The sequence below is a fragment of the Geotrypetes seraphini genome, chromosome 15, assembly GCF_902459505.1.
Source record: "Geotrypetes seraphini chromosome 15, aGeoSer1.1, whole genome shotgun sequence".
Taxonomy (NCBI): Eukaryota; Metazoa; Chordata; class Amphibia; order Gymnophiona; family Dermophiidae; genus Geotrypetes; species Geotrypetes seraphini.
Genome location: NC_047098.1, coordinates 47635418 through 47661088, shown reverse-complemented (window position 1 = coordinate 47661088; position 25671 = coordinate 47635418). Strand labels below are relative to the sequence as shown.

The following is a 25671-nucleotide window of genomic DNA, read 5'->3' as shown; positions in this document are numbered from 1 at the left end:
GGGCGGGGCAGAGCAGTCATACAAAAAATCTAAACTGAATTAGTTCAAACCTTGGAAGTATAGGGCAAGGGGGGGCAAAACAAAATTATTATTCTAACAAAATCTATAAAGCTAAAAATAGCTCTGAATTATTTACTATCCTCAAATCCATCACTCCGGAAACCAAAAAAAAAATCAATAATTCAAATTCAACATCCAATCCCAAAGCACAAGATCTGGCGGACTACTTTTGCGAAAAAATTGCTCTTATACGAAAAACCTTTGACACTAATATATCTGATGAGTCCTTACGCAATAGCATTAATTCTACTATACCTACGTCTAAATGTACAAATTTTAAAATTCCATCTTTAAAAGAAATAGAAGAGGTTTTTCAAAGAATCAATATAAAAAGTTCTCGATCCAAATTAATTCCTCCGTTTTATCTGAAAAAATTTTTCTCCTGCTTTGGCCCCTTTATTCATTCACTCATTAAAAATAGTTTTCTTACAGCCACTGTCCCTACCAATTGGAAAACAGCTATTGTTACACCAATAATGAAAAAACACAATGCTACTCAGGAGGATGTATCCAATTATCGCCCAATTTCTAACTTACCTTTCTTAGCAAAATTAACTTAAAAACTGGTTTTCGAACAATTATCGGATTTCATTGAATCTTCAAATGCATTACACCCTAACCAAACTGGATTCCGCAAACATCATAATACAGAATATTCAATGCTAGGCCTCATAACTAACATCCATTATTATTTAGATCACCATAAATCGGTTGCCCTTTTCTCCTTAGACTTATCTGCGGCTTTTGATACTATCGATCTCGATCTTTTATTTAATCGTTTAGAATCTCTTGGCATTGGTGGGCAGGTTCTAAATTGGTTTGTCTCTTTTCTTTCAAATCGATCCTCTACTGTTAAATTTAAAGATGATCACTCTAATTCTTACTCATCATCCTTTGGAATACCTCAGGGTTCTATTCTGTCACCTCTTTTATTTAACATTTTCCTCTCACCTCTACTTACAATTTGTCAATCTTTGGGCTTTACTTCATTTTCTTATGCTGACGACATCCAACTTCTTCACCCGTTTGACCCCGAAAATGTCGAAGAAATTACAACAATTAATACTAAACTGGATACAATAAAAAATTGGCTTAGCCTTAATAAATTATCATTAAATATACAAAAAACTCAAACTATGTTTTTTACTTGGAAAAAATACATTATTCCAAGATCTCCATTTGCACTCGATAACATCCCCCTTGAATCTGTACCTATGTTAAAAATTTTAGGCGTAATTATTGACACTAATTTATCCTTTCATAATCACATTAGTCAAACAGTTAAATTTTGTTTCTATAAACTTCGCCTGATATGGTCTATCTCTTCATTTCTAGAACCCAAATCCGTTAATATACTTATCCATTCTATGATCATATCCAAACTAGATTATTGTAATTCCCTGTTAATCAATGTATCACAAAAAGAAAAAAGAAGACTACAGATTATCCAAAATACTGCAATAAAACTCATCCATAATGCGAAAAAATATGACCACGTTACACCATTATTGATCAAGTCCCATTGGCTACCCATTAGCCACCGAATCACTTTTAAGATATTATTTTTGGTATTTAAAGTACTATCATTTAATGAACCTCAATTCATATCTAGAATGATCATTCCATATTATGCCCCTCGTTCTCTTCGATCATCATCTCAAGACTTACTAGCTGTTCCTTCCTTAAAAATTGTGGGTACAAGGCGAAATGAAATGTTTTCTGTTATAGCTCCACAAACCTGGAATGCTTTGCCACTTTATATCAGAAAAGAAAAGGATCTTATTTCTTTTAAAAAAACTTTTAAAAACTTTCCTATTTAATGATGCTTTTATTAATTAAACTATTAAGCCAATGCAAAACATTCAAATTTTTTCCCCCTTCCCCGTGTCCTTACCTCTTTTATGTTTTTCTGCCTGAGAAAATTGTAACTGTTTCCTCCTTTTCCTCTATATCATGTTTGTCACTAAGCCACATGTATAAAGAAATTTATAATGCGTTATAAGTATTTTACTTTTTACTTGTGTCTTATTAGTGTTTGTTTTTAAAATGTTGTTTTAAAATTGCTTGTTCTCTAAAAAGTCTTTTTTTTAAATTGTTCATCGCTTAGAATGTTTTATATAGGCGATTCATCAAATAATAAACTTGAACTTGAGACCTGTGAAGAAACAGGCTCCATACTACTGTGAAATTAAAGGGCCCCCCCCTTTCAAAGTCTGGCTGTCTGTGTTTGTGTGGTTCCCTCCTCATGCACCCATTCTTGTGCTGCTACACTCACAAATGGGACTCTCGGAGGAGAGTGTGGCGTAGTAGTTGAGGTACAGCATCAGCACCCTGATGTTGTAGGTTCAAACCCCATGCTGCTCCTTGTAACCCTGGGCAAGTCACTTAATCTTCCACTGTCTCAGGTACATTGGATAGATTGTGAGCCCACCAGGACAGATAGGGAAAATGCATGAAGTACCTATATGTAAATCGCTTTGAGTGTGGCTGTATAACTACAAAAAGGCTGTATACAAGTCCCAATCCCTTTCCCTAGGATCATGTCTCCTATATAGACACATTCTGATATGAACATGAGCCTGGTGTAAAGAAAAAAAGGGGAAGGGCAGGATGCTGGCCATCAGACACTGAATATATTTTGTAGAACTGCTTGTCCAAATTGACTGTCTTATCTGGAATTCTGTTCCAAGCAATAAAGATGTCTTCAACAGAAGTAGAGCTAAAATGAGCTACTGAAGCAGCCATGGCATGCACATTATGTGCAGTAACATGCCCTTGAAATATCAGCCCAGCCTGAGCATATGCAATGGAGAAACAACCCACTATTCAAGCTGAAATGGTATGCTTTCTTACCAGGATACCCAGTCTGTTGCAATCTAATGAGGCAAAGAGCTGGGAGGGTTTCCTATGTGACTTAGTACAATCTAAGCAATAAGCGAAAGTTACTTGCAGTCCAAAGTGTGGAGTACTGCTTCTCCTGGATGTGTGTGTGGTTTTGGGAAAAAGACAGATAAGAATATAGATTGACTAAGATGGAGTTCCGAGACTACTTTTGGAAGGAATTTGGGATGTTTATGAAGGATAACCCTGTCATTAGAATCTGGTGTAGGGTGGATATGGAACAAGTTAGTTGATGTACAGTAAGTGCTATGAAAAATACAATCTTCTAAGTGAGAAATGTCAGAGTACAGGACAGAAGTGGTTCTAAAGGAGTTTTAATAAAGACAGATAATACAACATTCAAATCCTAAGCCAATGGTGGTGGTTTAATAGGAGGTTTGGTATAAGAACAGACCTTTCATGAAGTGGGCTATAAGAGGGTGTACATCTAATCTGGAGTAGAATGCACTAATGGCACTTTAATGTATGCTCAGTTGGTCTTTAGGTCTGAGTGATATAGATGGAGGAGATAATCAAGAACTGAGGAGAGTGAAAAAGAGGCAGGATTCACTGCTTTAAATGTACACCATGAACAGAATCTCTGTCATTTGAAGTGATAATACCATTGAATGGAAGGCTTTCTGGAATATCGCCAAAACTTCAGCTGAAAGGCAGGGAGAGGTTAATCCATCACTGTCAGAAACCATGCGGTTAAGGCTCGAGTGCAAGGCTCCAGATGAAGGAGCGAGCCCTCATTCTGAGTTAGGAGAGTTGGAAATGTGTTAATCTCCATGGTGGTTTGGACAAGCTTTCCAGCAGTAGTGGGAGCCAGACCTCGCATGGCCAATGAGGAGCTATGAGAATCATACTGTAATTCCGCAATCCTGATGAAGTTTGAGGACAGCCTTCCCTATCAGGGGAAGAGGTGGAAAGACATACAGAAAGATGCTCCTCCAGTGTAAAAGGAAAGCATCTAGATCTACACGACTGGGGACAAAGTAACTGGAACAAAACTTTACAACATAAGAATAGCCTCACTGGGTCAGATCAATGGTCCATCAAGCCCAGTAGCCCGTTCTCATGGTAGCCATCCAAGTCACTAACTAGTACCTAGGGGTGTGGGTGAGCAAACATATCTCCAGTATTCCCCATTTGATAAAGATTGGTTGGAGAACATACATGCTGAAAGACCACTTGTGAAGTTGTAGAATTCTGCTCAATTTGTCTCTAAAGATATTCTGTTTGCCTACTAGGTAGATTCCAATGAGAGATTTATTGAGCTAAAACCCAGGACCAAATTTGAATCGCTTCCTTGCAGACAGAGTTTATTCAGGTAATAAATGGCTATCTGTCCATATGGACAAGGACTATCTAGTGATGTAGAGAGTCTTGGAATATTTTCAGAGCATTCAATATGGCACACATCTCCAGATGATTGATATGGAGGGTTGGTTTCCCATACTGTCCAGATTCCTTGTGTGTGAAGACCATCTAGGTAAGCTCCCCATCCATCATACAGGCGTCTGTGGTCAAAACTTTCTGGTGCAGCCCCAGGTGAGGTTGAGTGGGTTCATCCACCATTGAAGGGAGTGACATAAATTGGATATCAAGTGAATGTAAGCAGAGAGGGAACCTGTGTCTTGAGACCATTGGGAGGACAGAGTCTACTGAGGGATTCTAAGATGCAGACATACATGTGGGGTTCTATGGACTGTTAAGGCCATGTGATTCAAGAGGAAGAGCATTTGTCATGCAGAACTAGTGGTCAGATGATACACCTTGTGAGCAAAGGGTGATCAGGTTGACTGTTGCGAGAGGAATGCAGTCTTGTACCATGTTTTACTGAGCTGTTATGAATGCTAAGTTCCGATTGGTTTGTAGATGAATGGCTGAGTTGATTGCAATTTGAGCTAATTGCTGTGATAATGCTTTGATCAATCAGTCATCCAAGTAGGGAAAGGTGTGAAAACCCCACCTGTGAAGTATAGCTGCTGTTATTACCAAGCACTTTGTGAAGACTCGAGCAGCCAAGATCAGACCAAAAGGTAGAACCTTGTTTTGAAAAAGGCCATTTCTCTACCTGATTTTTGGACACACCTCCAAAAACGTCTAAGCTCGGATTTAGATGTCACATCGAAAATGGCCTTCTATGTCTGTCTCTTCCTTGAAAATTCCAAATCATTTTGCAGTGAACAACCTCTCTCCAACCGTCACTCTGCTAGTGCAGCATACCAGCTGACTGAGAGAAATGCCCGGACGGTCGCTCGGACCGAGCAGCACGGGGTCCCAACCATCCGTTTCCCGTCCCCCTGTGGAAATCACCTTCAGAGGGGCAGATTTGAAGCCTCCGTTCGGGTTTACCGTCAGCAGCTCCTTTCCCACGCCTGATGGCGGCCGCACGGACCGAAAAGCCAGGGCCCCAACCATCTGCTTCCCCTCCCCCTCCCCAGCTGGAAATCAACTTCAGAGGCAAAGGGGCAGATTTCAACCTTCCATTCGCCGCTCCCCCTCCCTCCACAGTCTCGCTCGCTCCTCCATCCGTGCTGACGCCGCCGAGATGGCGATCCAAGGTGGCCGGGTAATGGCGTATGCCACATGCATCCACTGAAATATTAAGGCCGCCGCAGCCTCCCTCCCGATCTGTGCTGTAGCTTTACCGATTGGGGAGAGCTCTTCTTTGCTGGCTCCGGAACGAAGGCGAGCCGCGAGTGTAGGGCCATTTCTGCAGCCGCGAGGTGGAGAGCAGTGCTTGTCTGGCATGCATGCGCACTCCTACCGCCACAGCCCGACAACAGGGATCAGGGAAGCACGCGGTGAGAGTGCGCATGCGCGCTTAGCATTTTATTATTATAGATGCTTCCTTTAGATCTAGAGAGCAAAGTCAATCTCTCTTGTTCAACATGGAGAGAAGGGTTCCCAAAGATACCATGCAAAATTTCTTTTTCACCAAGGTCTAAGATAGGTCAAAGATCTCAGATCTTTTTCAGTATCAGAAAGTTCTTGGAGTAGAATCCTCAGGTTTTCGCCTGGAGAGAAACAGTTGCTAGTGCTCCTGCAGTTGCAGGTTCTATTGCCTGCAACTGGAGGAGGGCCAAGGGCTCTTGGTCAAATTGAATTTTCTTCTGGAAGTTGAAATGAGACTCTTTTGGCAAGCAGTCTGGGGGTTTGCTGTTCCATTTTAGGGCACAGCCCTGAGAGATAAGTCAAATGGTCTGTGGCTATGAAGGACCAATGTGGTTGAAAATGAAGCCACCTTCCCCTGACCAGAAGATTTTCTGGTAGAGTCAGAGTGATGTTGGCTATGCTCTCATAGGAAGGAGTCAAAAGGACTTCTTGTTGCTTGGACCGAGACTATGTCTTCTGACTGTGATTCCCTCTCATTGATAGATTCGTACTTTACAAGCTCAAAAAGCTCAGCTCAAGATTCATCTTCTGTCTCCATTTTGAAGGGAACAGCCAGAGCCATTTGACACATAAATCTAGTAAATGAAATACTTTCTGGAGGAGACTTTTGTCTTTAAGGTGGCACAGAAGGGGGGCGCTAGAGGTCGCGATAGGTGATGGCAGCATAATTGCAGCGCTCCGGCAATCACGGATAAAAATCAAGTAATTCATTAACTTATTTGAGTTTTACTGCCAATATTTTTCCTTGGATTACTGTCTAACATCGTCTCTGCTGGGATGGCGCATTCTAAGGTTGGTAAGCGCCATAAACCAGAGCCTACGTCACCACAAAAACCAGCGGAGGACAAAGAAAAGGCAGAATCCATACAGGCAGTGCTCGCTATGCTCAGAGCGATGAGGGACACCATAAACGAGACCAAAGATGATACTACTGAGATCAGAAGTAAGTTGGCATCGATGAAACTAGAACTTGCACAGTTATCTGGTCGAACGGACGAGCTAGAATCTAAGCAAATCAGTGCACTAGTCTCCATTGCAACCCTACAAAAACAAGTGAAACGTGTGGCCCAACTAGAGAAAGATCTTGAGGATTCTAACTTGTGCTCTAGGTGCAACAACCTGAGAATACTTGGTATCCCGGAGAGGAGAGAAGGATCGGATCCTGTTAAATTTATGGAAACCTTCCTTCCAAAACTATTGGATATACTGTACAATTCACAAGAGAATTTGAATTGGACAGGGCCCATCGAGTTCCATCCTTCCACCCAACTAATGCCAGATATCCTCGCCCCATCATCATCCGATTTCTTCGGTACAGTCAGCTAACTGAAGTCCTACAAAAAACGAAGATCAAATCTCTCCTCAAACTTGACACGCACACTATATTAACCTTTTCCTATCGTAATAAATTTTACGTTACGCTGGTTCCAATCGTAATTATTTTAGCAAAGTTTTGTATTATTCACCGTTATCATTAACGGCTATTGCAAACATAATGTAAATAAGTCATAAGTCTGTAAATTCAAATATTTTGTGTTCCTGGCTCTTTATTAGTCCATACAGACTGTTTATCCACTGTCTATGCCATTTTTGGAATGTCCTGTCATCCGGAACACATGATAGGAAAAGGCTAATCATGCCTGACCTGAGCAAAAATACAGCGTAAACAGTGTAAACAGTTGCTTGCCTTTCGTCCACGGCTCAGAGAGCTCAAAGCACAATTTGGGCTGCTATATCCAGCCAACATGAGGGTCACTCTCAACAACAACACAAGAAACTTCACCGATCCCAAACTCCTAGCTGATTATCTAGAAGAGCTTCAGCTGACCAACATTGACCAGGTCTAAGTATCGACTGTTGATTACAAGTCTACGATATTTCTCTGCCTGATTACTTGCCTGCACTCCATGACTGAATGGCGCTCAATTCTTTCCTGCCATGTGGCGGTTATGCTGGTTTTCTCCATCATGTCAGCCTTGTTGGGTGAGTATGTCCAGCTTAAAGAATTTTCTGAGGTTAAGAAGTTATCGGGTTATCTTCTGGACACAGTTGGTCTGACAGTTAACATTTGAACATTGCTACTCTTTGCTTCTGGTTGATTTATGGATAAGGGCATTCATTTACTCGGATCCTCCTCCTGGTTATATCAGGTACACTTTGCTTTCTAAAACAAGTGCTGTGCTATGATTTTGTTGATGAATTTTTCAGCTACCAGCTCTCATTTTAAGTTCCTGCCACCTTTTTACCTTTCTTGTATAGGCTGTTGATTAATGGTTAATCGATTTCTCCTATAAGCTCTGCTCTCAACCTCTCTGTCTTTATCCTGTACCGCTATCTTTAGTGTACATTTTGAGCAATTCTATTTAGGTCTCGCTATTCTTATTCCACATACAAACCTTCCTGCTATTGCTTACCCTCTCTGGAAAGCTATGTTAATTTATTGCCTGTGTACTTTCATATAACTGCTAGACATCATTATATCTTGACTAAATGTTTGATTAAGGTTTTCAGGGGCTCAATCAATTAATTAATTCATAACTGTATTGTTTTCAACTGTAGCAATTACAGGTGAGAAGATGTCCTTATATTTCTGCAAATTGTAGCTTTTGTCAGCATACATTGTTTTAGCTATATTAATGAGATTACATCAACTGTTGCTCTCATTAGCCATTATTCCCTGTTATCATTTGCAAATATTAGTCTCTGTTTGTCAATGGCCTGCTTTTTCTTTTCATACTTTCTTGGAACCTGCTGTTGTATGAATACTCTACCTACTCATTCCAACATATTTGATTTTTGTAATCAAGCTTCAAGCCGCACTTGTTTGTCCTTTCCCAACACTGCTAGTATCAATCTGTCTTTATCAAAGCAGCCTATCTTGAATTTGTACATGTGTTAAATCATTATTGCTGAACTGTTATATATGTCCCTTTTGCAATGTAATGTTTTGTGAATCATGCCTTGTGTGACACATAATACTCGGCCTCTTTGTCCTACTGGATAGTTTTCTCATTCTGTTGAAACTGTTATTCATATTATTATGTTTTCATATTAATATGTTTTCCAATATTTTTCCGGGAACTGTGTTTGTGTTGCACTTATGCTCTCGCTACCCATGGTGTTTTTCTGCTTTCAGTCCTCACTTGGATTGAACAGTTTGATGGTACACCTGCATGTCAATTTATACATCCAATACTGGGTCAATCATTACTATACTCCTATTGCTCCAGCAATCATTCTAATAATGCTATCACTCATTTCTAATGAATTAGTATATAGGCTTATAGATGGAAAATATTTATAGAAGAATGCGTACTGTTGCAATCTAAGGGGTGGGATACACTATAGCCCTCCCCACAATATCTTCTATATTACAACTGTTTATTAACAAAAGTCTTCAGGCCCTCAGAGGTGCCACCAGATGCTCAATTATGTCTCATAGCAACTGGCTTTATGCCCCCTATCGTCATCGGGTCTCTTTAGTTTTTTTAAGTTTTTTTTGTGCAATGCTATATTTTCGTGTTAATTCAATAAATAGTTGATAAAAGTTAGAACTTATCTTGGGTGGTTCAGCCAAGAGGGATAGAGTACTGCCAATATGTTTCACCCTATTCGGGTTTCCTCAGGGCACAATACCTACAATAAAACATAACTTAAGTGCTCAATGCTTACTAAAATTCATTGCATCAACCAAAAACAACTAAACTAATGGCTTACCTCAGAACTGTGTGGGCTCTATACGACATGGCCACCCGAATGAATGATCTAAGATGGCCGCGGCTTGTATTGTGTCTCATTAAATACTCTACATGCACAGCTGGGGCTGATGTCATCCAATCAGCTCGGGAATGCAGTGGTAACCACAAAACCGATGGTCCCAGGCTAGGCACACTTGAACACAAATAAACACTCCTGCTCTTACAATACTTAATACATTTTCAGCGTGTCTTAAGTATTGTAAGAGCAGGAGTGTTTATTTGTGTTCAAGTATGCCTAGCCTGGGACCATCGGTTTTGTGGTTACCACTGCATTCCCGAGCTGATTGGATGACATCAGCCCCAGCTGTGCATGTAGAGTATTTAATGAGACACAATACAAGCCGCGGCCATCTTAGATCATTCATTCGGGTGGCCACGTCGTATAGAGCCCACACAGTTCTGAGGTAAGCCATTAGTTTAGTTGTTTTTGGTTGATGCAATGAATTTTAGTAAGCATTGAGAACTTAAGTTATGTTTTATTGTAGGGATTGTGCCCTGAGGAAACCCGAATAGGGTGAAACATGTTGGCAGTACTCTATCCCTCTTGGCTGAACCACCCAAGATAAGTTCTAACTTTTATCAACTATTTATTGAATTAACACGAAAATATAGCATTGCACAAAAAAAACTTAAAAAAACTAAAGAGACCCGATGACGATAGGGGGCATAAAGCCAGTTGCTATGAGACATAATTGAGCATCTGGTGGCACCTCTGAGGGCCTGAAGACTTTTGTTAATAAACAGTTGTAATATAGAAGATATTGTGGGGAGGGCTATAGTGTATCCCACCCCTTAGGTTGCAACAGAATCACTCATTTCTAAACATCTCTATAAGATATTGGGATGCTGAAAATAGTATCATTAAATGTCAAGGGATTTAATAACCCAATAAAACATAAAAAGATTCTGGATTATGTATCAAAAAATAGTATGTTTTCAAGAAACCCATCTGAACACATTGGAATCAGCAAAGTTAAAAACTAAGTGGTCTTTGCCAGTCATTTCCTCACCTGCCTTTCAAAAGAAGAACGGTATGGCTATACTCATTAGAAAAAGGGATTACGTTAAACTGCTCTCCCAAGCCACTGATGCTGAAGGTCACTGGATTAAAGTTGAACTAATGGTAGGCCAACCAACACTCTCCCTTGTCAATGTCTATGCTCCTAATCAAGATAAGCCAGAGTTCTTTCATGGGATTATGACATCACTCTTGAGGACAAATCAACAACACATATATTAGTGGGTGATTTCAATTTGGTACTTGACCTGGTTATTAATAGAAATCCATGGTTCAACACAAACCCACTAATGCTTGGCGGAGCTGGCACAACATGATCACACAACTAAAAATGGTAGATGCATGGAGGTTAATGCATAGAGGTGATAAGCAATATACTCTTTCTACTCCGCCCCACACAATTCTTATTCCAGGATAGACTTTTTTCCTGGTGAGCAATTATCTCATTAAAAATTTATCTCACTCAGCCATAGATGAGATCTCCATATCGGATCATGCCTCTATTGAACTTTCTCTTTCTGATTTATCTGTGATTCAGAAGGGCTACACTGGAGATTTAATAATGCTTTTATTACAAGACCCTGCTTTCGTGTCACATATTCGTAAGGCTATTGAAGAATACTTTACATTCAACAAACCGGAGGATACCAGCTGGCTGACTTTATGGGACGCTTTTAAAGCCTACCTTAGAGGGCTTGTCATCTCTTTTCAGGCTCGGAAAAAAAAAGGAGTTGACTAAGTTACTTCTGGAGAACAAAAAATGTATTAAAGACCTGGAGGCTTGCCATCAATCCAACTCAGCCGATAGTCCTGAAGAAACTTCACCAAGCAAGACTGGATTATAATTTGTTACTTAGTAGGAAAGCGGGCAACGCTTTCTTCATGCAGAAAGCCACTTACTTTTGTGATAACAACAAAGCTGGTAGTACGTTGGCTAGATATCTGAAGATCTAAGAAGAAAGACTCAATTTACACACGATTGTGGACCATGATGGTCAAATGCAATCAGATCTCTCAAAGATCTCTAATTCTTTTCAGAAATGTTATGAACGCCTATATACATCTGAGTCCTTTGTTTCAGATACTGGAGAGTTTTTACCCGATTCTCAACACCCCACTCTCACTGTAGAAAATATCATCTTATTGTCCTCTCCTATTACACCTGTTGATATAGGCTTGGTTTTGAAGGCTAAGAGAAAATCCCCAGGCTCAGATGGATTTAGGTCTGAGTTTTATACTGAATTCCAGGATTTATTGACTCCTCATCTTCTCTTACTATATGAATACATCATCCAAACTGGTCAGGTCTGTGGTTCATTCACTGAGGCTAGTATAATTGTTCCCCCTAAGCCAGGAAAGGACCCTCTGCTTATTCCTAACTACAGACCGCTTTCGCTCATAAACGTAGACGCTAAGATCTATGCAAAGATTTTTGCTTGTCGCCTACAAAAACTTCTGCCTAAACTGATCGGGATGGAACAAAATAGTTTTATGCTAGGTCGACTCTCAAGCGACAATGCTAAAAAAGCCAAATATCCACTGCTAGCCTTGGTATTGGACGCTGGAAAAGCGTTTGATCGTGAAGAGTGGAAATACATTTTTAATGTTTTATTTTGGTTTGGATTCGATGCTGCTGCCCTAAATATGATTAAAGTCCTCTACACAGCTCCTACAACTAATATCCAGATATATGGAGTCACCTCCTCTTCATTCCACCCCACAAGAGGCACAAGATATGGTTGCCCATTGTCACCACTTCTCTTCAACCTTGCACTCTATATGCAATAATACTTACATCAAAGGAGTTCATTGTGGAAATATAGCAGTAAAGTTTACGGCTTACACTGATGATGTCCTCATATATACTACTCCTGACTCACTGCCCTCATTGTTGTCTACAATAGATGCCTATTCTACTATATCGGGTTATAAACTCAATCCAACCAAACCAGAACTTATGCCTTTGAACCGCCTATTCCATAAATCAGATGTTCAAGATCACAATTTTCACACCCTGAAGAAATTTGAACATCTTTGGGCACCTCTATTGCACTATACTAAATCACCCTATTATCCCTCCTGATTGCTCCTTCACTAAATATGGGTTGTTGGACAATGTCTTTTTGTGATAGCATTCTCTCAAGGATTTCTCATTATAAAGTTATAATATTGAAGTTTATATGTCTGACCTACAGGTGTTACTGGTACTTTTTCTTGTTTTTCTCCTGACTATACATTTTTGTCTTTCTCTTCTTCACATTCCTCATTAGTTAATCCCATCTTTATTTTGATTCCTTTGATGTCTTATTGATTTATGGCCTTATTTTGTACATGATTATTGCAAGTTTGTAATTGCTGAATTAAGCCATTTTTGTTATGTTTATGTGTTATATTGATAATTCAATAAAACTTACTTGAACAAAAAAAAAAACACAAAAACGGTGGCACAGAAGAATCAGAGGGTATCCCATATCATTCCTCACTCGAGAAATATGGGAGATCCTGATTTGGGTGCCATGTTAGAATCAAATTCCTCAAAGTAACCTCTCCTAGGAGAATCAGGAAGTATGCTTCGAGATCAGCACTGACTACGAATGAAGGAGCATCAAGGCAGGAGTCTATCCTCTGACCCAGGAGATAAAATCCTCTGTTGATACTTGCATCAGATGCGTCCTTGCTAACCCCGATGCTTGACGCTGAGCAGGGGTGCGGAGACCATTTCTTTGAGCAACACTCCAAAGTCTGCTCAGGCTGGGCTGAGGCAGGTGTAAACACTATTAATACCTGTGAAGACTGCAGCTGCTGCAGCCCCAAAGCTCTTGCCTGAACATATCCCATATCCCCTCCTGGAAAGTCGATGCCGGTAATGACTGAGATGCCAGTATGGAGGTCGTCTGCAGTACTGGTTGTCTAGGCAAGCCATATAGGAGATATGACCTGAAGAGGTAGAGAGTTGGCCTCGGTGCATCTGTGCTTAGAATGCATCGAAGATGATGTACTATTCTCAGCTTTCTTATATGCATCGTCCCTCGATGCACAAGGCATGGATGAGGAGGTAGAGTCCTGTCTATTATGGGAGCCTGACATGTAGAGTTGGAGCCATCAGTATTGATGCAGGCTGTATGTGAGGGCCAAAATCCCCCAGCCATGCTCGATATTGATGTTGAACCAAAAGGTTTATCACACTGGAATCTGTGGGCTTTAATTGATCTCTTTTGCATACGGATACAGAGGTCACAGCAAATGTCCTGATGCTCAGGATCCAGATACTGAATACATCAGCTATGGGAATCAGTGGCTGAAATGGTCCTATTATATTAAGCACTCTCTTCAATCACAGACTGAGAAATTTAAATAGGCTTCTTTCATTTTGTTTTTACAAACAGTTGTGCGGGTCAGTGATACAGATTGGGCACTGACACTGACAGCACTTCTTAAAACTGCTTCCAGGCTTCAACATGGATGGGACTATCGCAGCAGCGAAGTCAAAACTCCGAAGTTTAAAGAACAGACCTGAAGGTCCCACCGAGGAACCAGCCAAAACAAAAAAGATTTCTTTTTTTTTTTAGTAAATGAAAAATACTATGACTAAACAAGAAAAGGCAAAAGGCAAAATTCTGCTTACGGGAAGGCAGTTTGGACGGAGTCCAAAAAATACTGAACTTCTTTGCTCCACAGAAAATAAAGAACTGAGGAAGCACAAGCTGCGGGCAGTCTCAAAGCTTCACAAAGCTTAAAGTGACAGTGCACTTTTCACTGTCCGTACCGGGCTCCTTGGATGACATCACCCACATGTGAGAATATGCTGCCTGCTTGTCCTAGGATAATAAACATTACAGCTATTATCCAAAAGGCGATATAGCAGAGCCACCAAAATACAAATAACAAACATTTTATATTTATTTATTTGGCAAACATTTAACTCATTTATCTCAAGTAAAAATCAACAAAATAAAGTAAAAATTAATACATTTTAATTTCAATGCAATTTAATTTTTCTATAGTAATGAGCAAATTTAAATGATATTCCTACCCGTAGTTTTAATGGCGCGACGTTCTTTTGAGTTCCACTCCATAGCTCCTGTACCAAATCTCCATAGCATTTAGCCATATGTCCTTTCATTCCAATGGGATTGGTCCTACATTTTATATAGAATAAATGAATGAAGAATCTAGAAGTAGCTTAAAATAAACAAGCAGAAGTGAACTTTTAAAGATAAAGTATGTCATGGATTATCCACAATACATTATGAGAAAACTTAGGTTAGTGAAGTCATACTTTTATGAACATCATTTTACACTGTTGGTTTAGATGTTAGTGTTAGTTTACTGTAATTTTTTATATTTGAACTTAATATCAAAACTGATCAAAAAATTGCAGTTGCTCCAGAATAATGCAGTTAGATTAATTTTTGCTCTAAAAAGATATGAAAGTGTTGCAATAACTTATAAAAATCTTCATTGGTTATCAGTTGAGAGGTAAATTAAGTTTAAATCAGCTTGCATAGTTCATCATATATTACAGACTGACTCTTCAGATAATCTGATTTTGCATTATTCTTCCACCAGATTATGTAGTACTTTACTACTACATTTTCCATAGACTAGGGGAGTATAGTATAAACAACAGCTCAACTCCTCTTTTGCTTACGCTGCTATTACAATTTGGAAAAATCTACCTGTTCATATTAGGACTGATATTAATTATTTAAGGTTTTGTAAAAATTTGAAATTTTTAAAATACGATTTGTTGTAATATTCATGGAATGATGATATTTTAATTATTGATTGCTTTTGTATTCTCCCGTAGATTGTATGGCTTTTTTGATGTATAACACCTTGAACCTTTTTAGTATAGTGTGATTAATAAGTTATGTATTACATTAGATCCTGCTGTAGTTCTTATTCTAATAATCATGAGATATAAGATACAGTTTTATATAAAATGTATTGTCATGCATTGAACTTGAACAGGCAGGATTACTACAGTCATACTACTAGGTGATGCCAAAGGGACAGAATCCCACTTCCAAGCTCATAAAACTTCTGGAAAAGTTCTCTGAGCCTGCACAGGTATTCCCATGCTCCCTGGCAAATCTCTTCATTCTTATTTTTACTTCTTCATTTCCCTTCAGTCAGTAATCCTATGAAAACAGAATTCAATCTTGCTCAAATCCAGTTTTAAACATTGCCCAGATTTGGAATTTATAAGGACCTCATTCACACCCCATCCGCTAAGACAGAAGTGGGCAACTTCAGTTCTCAAGGGCCGCAATCCAATAGGATTTTCAGGATTTCCCCAATGAATATGCATGAGATCTATTTGCATGCACTGTCTCCATTAGACATTAATGCACTGTATACAAATATTCCCCAACAGGTTATTGAATTGTTAGATGAACTAATAGAATCAATGGATTTATCTCGGGGACATAAGGATCTTTTAAAAAAAAAAAAAATTTGGTAAATTGATAATTAAGTGTAATTATTTTGTCTTTTCTGACCAATATTATTTGCAGGAAAGAGGTGTAGTGATGGGTGCTACGGTCGCCCCGTCAATCGCCTGCCTCTATATGGCATGATTTGAACAAAAATTTGTATATGGAAGTCAGTTTTGGAACAAAGTTATTGGGTGGAAACGTGACATAGATGATGTGTTGTTAATATGGTCATCTGATGAAGAATCGTTGGAGGGTTTCCTCCAATATCTTAATACTTGTGATCCTAATATCACATTTCAGGCTGTGATCACTGGTACAACTGTCCAGTTCCTAGATATTCAAATTACTCAATCTCACAATAAGTTTATTACATCAATTTTTTGACCGACAGACCGGAACACTGTCCTTCACTATAACAGTTACCATCCTAAGTCACAGAGGGACAGTGTTCTGGTGGGACAGTTTTAAGCGGTTGGTGTAGTGAGCCAGCAGAATTTCAGTCTCAAACACAGGCTATGACTTATCAGTTTAGGCAGAGAGGTTATCCTCAGAAAATAATTAAATGCATGTTTAAAAGAGCGAAATATACAGATAGAAGATGGCTAATGTTGAAAAAAGAAAGAGGTGGTGAGGATAAAGGGTTGTAAAAAAACAGAGTGGAATTGTCCAAATAAGAAAGATGTGCACTGGAAAATATGTCCTCCAATACGTCTGGTGATATGAAGGTCTTCATTGTTCAAACATCATAATAACACATTCAACGACTCAATGACTCGACATGTACATGTTTCGGCCCTCAGGCCTGCCTCAGGAATCTTAAAAAACGTGAATGATGAAATACACAATACACTGCAGAGTTCTCCCCAGTGCTTTTCAGCCGGGCGCTCCGCCCAGCAAATTTAGATTACCGCCCGGCTGTCATCTGCCGAATCCTGCTGCCACCACTGCTTAACGCACAGCCTGAAGAGCTGCCGAAAGACTCCCGCCGGACTTTAAACAAAACAAAACCCAGCAAGCGACTTGAACCCGGCTTCCCTCCGAAACCGGAAGTTACGTCGGGGGGGGGGTAGGGAAGAGAAGCCGGCGCGGACCATTAGAGCCCCGGAGCATACGGGAGATAGGCCAGCTACGGAGGGAAGCTTACTTGCTCTTGCTTACTTTCTCTTGCTTACTTCAGGCCTTTCTCGCTGCCGGGTCCTGCCTACTTTCTGTTTCCGCGAAGGCAGGACCCGGCAACGAGAAAGGCCTGAAGTAAGCAAGAGCAGCAAGTTGTAAGCTTCCCTCTGTTGCTGACCTTTGGGAGATAGGTCAGCGACAAAAGGAAACTTGTAACTTGCCTTTGTCTGTAGCGAATCTGCCGGGTGTGTGAGACGGAGGGGGGGGGTGAATGGGAGGAGAAATGCTGCTGTACCCAATTAGAGGGGGAGGAGGAAGAGAAATGCTGTTGCTTCTGCTGTACCCAATTGGGGTAGGGGGTTAAGAGAAATGCTGCTGCTGCTGTACCCAATAGGGGGAGGGGGAAGAGTCATGCTGCTGCACCCAATTAGGGGGAAGGGTGAAGAGAAATGCTGCTTCTGCTGTACCAAATTGGGGGGAGGAAAGAGAAATGATGATGATACTGCTGTACCCAATGGGGGAAGGGGAAGAGAAATGCTGCTGCACCCAACTGGGGAGAGAGAGAGAGAGGGAAGGAGGGAGAAGGAAGATCAGGAAAAGGAGGAAAGAGATGCAAAGACCATGGGAGGGAGGGAAAGGAGATACCATACCATGGAGTGGAAGAGAGAGGTGTCAGGGCATATGGGGGGGGGGAAGCAGGGCCGGATTAAAGGATAGGCCCAGTAGGCACAGGCCTAGGGCCTAAAATGGTCAGGGAGGGCCCGCCAGTGCTGTGCTTTGGGGCCTCACCCTTGCTGGATTCGCTGTCAGAAGCAGCAGCCTCATCATCATCCTGGGCGCCCCCCAACCCGATCCGACCCTCCTATCTCTCCCTCCTTCCCTCATCAGTGACTTGCCAGAGGGAATCACAGCAGGAGAAAGCCCTGAAGCAGCCTGCTTAGAGTATAGCAGTGCTGTTTAGAGTCTCGTGATGGGAGGGAGGGAGAGATAGGAGGGTCGTGGGGGGGGGGGAGAGTAGCAGTCTGCCCCGGGTGCTCGGCCTGGTATCATGAACTTCTTCGGCTAGCAACAACATTTACAATTCACTGCTGTTGCCAGCTTCAAGCCTTCCTCTCTGCCGGGTCCTGCCTACTTCTGTTTCTATGAAGGCAGGACCCAACAGAGAAGAAGGCCCGAAGCTGGCAACAGCAGCGAATTGTGAATGCTGCTGCCTGAAGAAGTTCATGACGCCAGGCCTTGGGTGACAGAAGGAGGAAAGGGAGCAGAGGGGGAGAGACTTGCTGCACCCAACTGAAGGGAGAAAGAAGATGAGGGAGGGAATGAAACGAGATGCCAGGGATTGGAGGGGAAAAGGAAGGGGGAAAGGAAGGAGAAGATGTCAGAGCATGTAGGGGGAGGGAGAGATGGAAGAAAAGGAAAGAAGTGAGATGCCAGAGAATCAGGGAAGGGAAGATACCAGACTGTGGGGTGTGAAGGAAAGAAAGGAGAAGAGAGAGTTGCCAGAGCATAGGGGACGGGGTGCTGACAGAGAGAGAAAAATGGAGAGGTGGCAGAGCTGAAATCAATCATGTACAAAGGAGAAGAGAAGGGGCACAGGATAGACAGTTTATTGAAGGAGCATAAAAAGAGGAAGATGCCATATGGAACGGGGAGAGGGCGGACAGTGGATGGAAAACAGAGCAGACAGATGCTGGCTAGAAAGAAGAGTGAAGACAAGATGATTAAAGCAGAAACGACAAAAGATAGAAAAAAATGTTTTTGTTGCTTTATGTAGAATCAAGTAGTATTGTATCTATTGATTAAAGTTTATAAATAGGAAATGGAAATAAGGCAGTTTTTTGGGGACTAAACCCCTTTCCTCAGGTCAGGACAGGATACCATAACAGCAGGGGTGCCCAAATGATCGAGCACGATCAACCAGTAGATCGCAAAGGCAATGTGAGTCGATCGCGTTGCCTTGGCAATCTTTTTCTTCCTGCCTCCCTGAGCCAGGCCAGGCGCGTACAAGCGCCGGACTCACAAGACTTCACCTCTGACGTCAATTCTGACGTCAGAGAGGTAGTTCTGGGCCAGCCAATCGCTGCCTGGCTAGACTGGAACTTCCTCTCCGACGTAAGAAGTCTTGTGAGTCCGGCACTTGTACATTCCTGGTCTGGCTCGTGGAAGCAGGGAGAAATCGGCATGGTAGCTTAGGGGGTAGGGAAAGAATCGGGGAAGTGGAAAAATTGGCAGGATGGCTTGCGGGGGGCAGGGGGAGAGAGAAAGAAAGAGAGACAGAAAGAAAAGGGGAGGGGCAGAAAGAAAAAATATTTGATTTATAGTCAGAAGAAGGACGTACAAACAGAGACTCATGAAATCACCAGACAAAAAGGTAGGAAAAATGATTTTATTTTCAGTTTAGTGATCAAAATGTGTCTGTTTTAAGAATCTATATCTGCTGTCTATATTTTGCACTATGGCCCCCTTTTACTAAACCGCAATAGCGGTTTTTAGCACAGGGAGTATGAGCATCGAGAGCAGTGCAGGGCATTCAGTGCATCTCCCTGCTCTAAAAACCAGTATTGCGATTTAGTAAAAAGGGAGGGGATATATTTGTCTATTTTTGTATAGTTGTTCCTGAGGTGACATTGCATAGAATCGTATGCCTTGACCTCTTTGAAAACCTGCGGAATATAAATGATAATTAACATTTTCTCTGCATACAGTGTGCTTTGTGTTTGTTTAAAAATTTTATTGTTGGTAGATCATTTTGACTTGGTCATTTTAAAAGTAGTTCACAAGTCCAAAAAGTGTGGGCACCCCTGCTGTAGAGCCATTTCTTGTATGACTGGATGAGCTATATTTATCTTTTTTTTTAGTTGTTTAAATTCATGCAGAAATAAATGGCTAGATTGAACCTAATGACTTCATTAATGCCTTTCCCTTTTTTAAACCTCTATACCATTTTAAAGAGGGCAAATACTTCTTAAATTTAGTAAAAATATTCTGGCACAAGTGTCAAACCTTAAAAAAGGAAGTCATATTGAGCATTGGAAAATAATAATAATTAACTAATAAAAATAGTATACATTTAGGGCTCCTTTTACTAAGTTACGATAGTGGTTTTAGTGTGCGCTTAGCGCGCGGAGGAATTGAGCATTGAGTTGGCGCTAGTTTCCCACATAGCGCAGGGGTTTGCGCGCGCTAAAAATGCTAGCGCACCTTAGTAAAAGAGGGGGTTAATTTTCCCCACCACCAAATTTCCCCATCTCGCCCCACCCGGCTACTTTTTCATGCCACCCGGCTGGAAAAAATTTATGGGGAGAACACTGCACTGGCACTCAATTAGATCTGACTAAAAGGCCAATCATGGAAGAATACCATATCGCATATACAGCGAGTGTTATCAATCGACACTGCGCATCAGTTTGTTGAGGATAAAGGGTTAACATGTACTCTCCCTTATTCAACTCAATCTTGCCAATTGAGACAAATAATGTGTCAACACTGGAACATTCTTAGCCTTCATGAGGAGCTTCAGGATATACTGAGGTTTGCATACACTCGAGGGCGGAACCTTCGTGAGCTATTATCCAATAAGAATGATAATAGAAGAATGAATGGGGGAGTCATAGTAAGTGTAGCGGGTGTGTTTATTGTTGTTTTGCTTTGGAGACTGATCATATTAACATTCCTCATTGTGACAAGGTATTTTACTTGCATGATAGGACAGATTGTAATACAAGCTAAGTGGTGTATGGTATTTTATGTCCGTGCAGATTATGGTATTTAGGCAAGACAAGGAGGAAAATCAAACAGTGTATTGCTCAGCATGTGAGCAACTTACAGCTTGAGAAAGTAGATCTTCCGCTGGTAGCCCATTGGGTGCAATATAAACATGAGGTGAATGATTTAAAATTTGTGGTGTTGATTACAGTTTAATTGAATTGAGGGGGTAATATTTCAGATGTATTATTAAGAAAAGAGCAAAAATTGATTCATTCCTGGGGCACAGTTGAACCTCATGGTTTAAATAAGGAAGTAGAATGCCATCTGTTATAATTAGGGACAGCTATAAATAAAGTTTAAAAAACAATCAGGGTATGTGAAAGTAAAGACATTCTCAGTCTCAGTTGAGGTGATGCTAAGGAAAGGTTCTGGTTTGGAACTCTCACACTTTTGTGTGACCAAGATATAAAGTATTATGAACAATAAAGGTATGAATTAAACATTTATATAAAATTAATGCTGATATTATGAGTATATTGTAAGGTTTATGGTGTGAATGAATGATAATATTATATATTATAGAGATTGTGAATAATTGAAGCAGTCAACAATCTAAGCCCATGACGATGCTGAAAGGCGAAACACAGAGTTGTGTTGGGCTTAACTGTTCAGTTTGTTCGAGGTGGATGACATATGGAGAAGAGTTGAAACCGGAAGGAAAAGATAAGAAAAGTGAACATTGGCACAGTGATGAAGATTATTTTCAAGATTTTTTCATGATCTAGTGATTGGACATTGTTTCATGTAGTGAATGAACTTTTAAGTTGGGATTAATAGGGTAGATTGGGAGGGCTTCATAGGTATTATTGTGATACTAGTGTTTAAGCCCATTACATTAACGGGTGCTAGTAAAGCCTCCTTCCTTCACATGTCCCCTATTTTCAGCCCCAGCTCTAGCTCCAAACCCATTTTTACCCCCCCCCAGCCCCCTTTTCCCATCTGTTTCCTTTCAGCCTGAGCCCCCTTTTCTCACTAGCAGCATTTCCCTCCACTTCCCTGTCCAGCAGGACCTCTTCCCTGCTCCCCCTGTCCCTCTTCATTGCTCCACTGGCCCAGTATCACCTCTTCCCTGCTACCCCTGTCCCTCTTCATTGCTCCACCGGCCCAGTAGAACCTCTTCCCTGCTCCCCCGGTCCAGTAGCACCTCTTCCCTGCTCCCCCCATCCAGTAGCACCTCTTCCCTGCTTCCCCTGTCCCTCTTACCTGCTCCCCCAGTCCAGCAGCACCTCTTCCCTGCTCCCCCTTCCCTCTTCCCTGCTCCCCTGGTCCAGTAGCACCTCTTCCCTGCTCCCCCTGTCCCCTGGTCCAGTAGCAACTCTTCCCTGCTCCCCCTGTCCCTCTTCCCTGCTCCAGCAGCACCCCTTAACCTGTTTGCCCAATCCAGTATGCAGTGTTGTGAGCATCGCGGCCGGCTTTTGCGAACCTCATAGGCCGCTCTGCCCCTCAGAAGTATGTTCCCTCTGATGCGATCGCATATGTCAGAGGAAACGTTCTACTGAGGTGCTGTAAGGCCTGCGAAGTTTGGTACAGCTGGCCGCGATCCTCACGGAAGCAGCACCCAACCCTCAGTGGCTCGAAGCCCTCCTCCTGGCAGCCGCCACCAGCGCCGCTCCACGAAGCCCTCCTCCTAGCAGCCGCCACTCCGCACTACCTTTCATGCACCTTAGCGCGCATGCGCACTCTGCCGACCACAGAACTACAGATCAGGGATCAGGGAACACGGCAGTAAGAGTGCACATGCGCACTTAGCATTTTATTATAGTAGATGAATGTATACATGAGAGAATATTATTTAACTAGTCTTTAAGCCCGTTACATTAACGGGTGCTAGAGTAGATGTCTGTATGTATGGTGTGTTGTTGTTTTTTTTATTTGTCTCTCTCCCTGGACGCTGTCTGTCTGTCATTCTTTGTGTCTGTGTCTCTCCCAGGTCCCCTGTCTTTGCGTCTTTCTTTCTGTCTGTCTCCCTGGCCCCCCCTGCTTGCCAAAGCAGCCCCCTTTCACCTCTCCCCCTGTTGTGCAATGCCTGCCTGTTTCGTGGCCCCCCTTCTGTTCCTCCCTCCCCCCGATTGCAGTCTGGCCCCAGCACACCCCTCCCCCCAAAGCAGCCCTCTTTCCTGTCTGCTCCTTAGCCCTTCTTTTTCGCTTCCCCTCCCATTCTTCCCCTCCTTCCATCCACCCGTGGTTGCTTCCGCCGCTGCCGCTCCTGTTCAAAGCGGCCTGCTTAGGTTCACGAACGGCTGTAGTGAACCTCGCAGGCCGCTCTCCATATGGTAGCATGTGCTCCATGTGGAGAGCGGCCTGCGAGGTTCGCTACAGCTGGCCGCAAACCTCAGCAGGCTGCTTCAAACAGGAGCAGAAGCAGTTGATGCGGGAGGGGAGACTCGTGGACATGTTCCCTACCAGACTCTGCCGCTGCCAGCGCTGCTCCGCACCCCCTTCATCTTACCCTCTGGTGCGCCAAACCAGCGCATGCGCGTAAGCCGCTGGCCATCCACCTCGGGGGGGGGAGGAAGAGAGAGAGCGGAGAGGTGGCGATGGTAAAGTTAGTGTAAGAAAGATGCTGCGTCTTTCAACAGGGAGCAGGACAGAGCGTAAGCCGCGCATGCGCACTTCCTATGTGTCGCTACAGCTCATGGAAAACCGGCGCACACATAGGAAGTGCGCATGCGCGGCCTAGCGTTTTATTATATTAGATTTTACAACTTATGGTGTAATAAAATATGAGTAATTTAATAAATGAATAAATTATAATTATTTATACAACATATAGTTTAAGAAGATAGCTTCTTCTTGTTTGGAATGATACATATTCATTAGGGAATACTGAAACCCCACCCACCGAGTCCTGGCGAGGCAAATTTTGTGCTTACTGGTCCAAATGGCAGCGGCAGTTTTCTTTAGTCAGACTTTATATTAGAGAACCACAATGACAATTCAAGTTTTAATGAAACCAGTTCTCTCAACCATTATCTCACAAAGTATTGATAACCAAGACTTTCAGAAAAGCAATCCAGTGGTGGAAGATCTGCCCAAGTTGCTCAAAGGAAGAAACACTCATCCACCATAACCATCTTTGAAATTAAAAATAGATGCACCAATGTAGGCTGGGGATCCACCCCACAGTTTATGTACTGCTGTGATGTTCAGGCCAGGCTGGGAGACTTGAACAGCAGGGCTAAAAGAATTACCAGAATGGACTCCCTCTCCCAATATGACTAGGCTAGGGATACCGTTCTGTGAATTCAAATAACAGACATGAGAAAAAGCTGTGTAATAATCAAATGCATGTTTATTAATGCCTTTCATGTCTGGGGAGAGCCAATACACGTTATCAAATTTTCTCTGCTCTCCAAAGGAGAAATTCAAGTCAAAGAAATTTATACCATATGTGACATCATTTGTAATAATTATCATATGTTAGAATCCTAAATTTTCTAATACTAAGCCCAATTTTTAAACCCAGCAGGTGGCAGTGTTCCACTTTTTCTTATGTACTATACTTTTTCCTCCTTGTAGACGTTACATAACCTTCCTTAAATGTGATGTGCTTCCTAATCTATGGAAAGCAGACATCCTTTTTTATTGTTCTCTGTAAAGCCTGCTACCCTACAATGAGATCCCATATACCAAACATAAAATTAATCCCTGTTTTAACTTTGCATGTCAGCATGTTTTGATTTTCCTTTCTAACTCTGGGCTGCTTTCCTTTTCTGAGAATTTCAGCTTACAAAAACTTTCTTATTGTTATTCAGTTTAATTCTATCATAGCCAATTTAAAATAATCTTTTACAGACAGTTCCACAATTCACCTGTCTCATTTACCCCAATAATTTCAAAGTTAATCTCCTTGTATCACCTTGCATGCTTTTATTTTCCAGTTTTAATTATTAATAGCAGCTGGGCATGCCCATGATGTCTACATAACTTCAATAGTGGCTATAATATCTTTACATAAACTAATTAGATCTTAAAGCAGTTTGAAATGCTCTTCCAACATTCAAAGAGAGGATAGTAGGCTTAGTTTTTAAGTTCAAACAGACAATAAAGCAGCCATGTTTTATAAACATGCAGGGAACCACATCTCTGTCAGGAAGACCAGGAAGCTGTATTACATGTGGGAACATTTTCAGTAGCAATGTATCTTCCAGGAACACAAAACAGCTTAGCCAACAAATTGAATTGGCAGCTAGATTACACAAATGGTATCTGGCCTTCCAAATATTGACAAATGGGGTCATTCATATATAGATCTTTTTGCAGCACAACAGAACAAGAAATGTTAGAAATCTGCTTACATTGAACAAGTTGCAACCAGCTTACTCTGGATGTATTTCTGAAACCATGGAATGAAGGTCTTCTGTAGGCATTTTTCTGATTTCCGTCAGAGCAAGAACATTTTAAAAAAGTACAGCAGGATTCACCACATTTCATAATAGTACTATTCTGGCTCAGACAGATTTATTTATTTTGTTTTCTATCCCATTCTTCCCAAAGAGCTCAGAACGGGTTACAGGTTGACAAAACATAATATACAGTTAACGGGTTATAATTTGCCATAGCTCAAGGGTGATGATGCAGAGGAACTGAAAGAAATCACAGTGAATCAAGAAGATGTATTAAGTCAAACTGACAAGTTAAAAAGTGATAAATCACCTGGACCGGTACTAAAAGAACTCAAACATGAAATTGCTGACCTGCTGTTAGTGATCTGTAACATGTCATT

General features: G+C 41.5%; 1 protein-coding gene across 3 annotated transcripts in view; it reads right to left on the bottom strand.

Annotated features, from left to right (window-relative positions):
- The window catches only part of USP32 (ubiquitin specific peptidase 32), a 406702-nt gene that overhangs the window by 82288 nt on the left and 298743 nt on the right, over positions 1 to 25671 (bottom strand). For all 3 annotated transcript variants that reach the window (XM_033921901.1, XM_033921902.1, XM_033921903.1), the window contains one exon: positions 14654 to 14759. In XM_033921901.1, coding sequence (XP_033777792.1) covers positions 14654 to 14759 — 106 coding nt within the window. The remainder of the gene's footprint in view (positions 1 to 14653; positions 14760 to 25671) is intronic.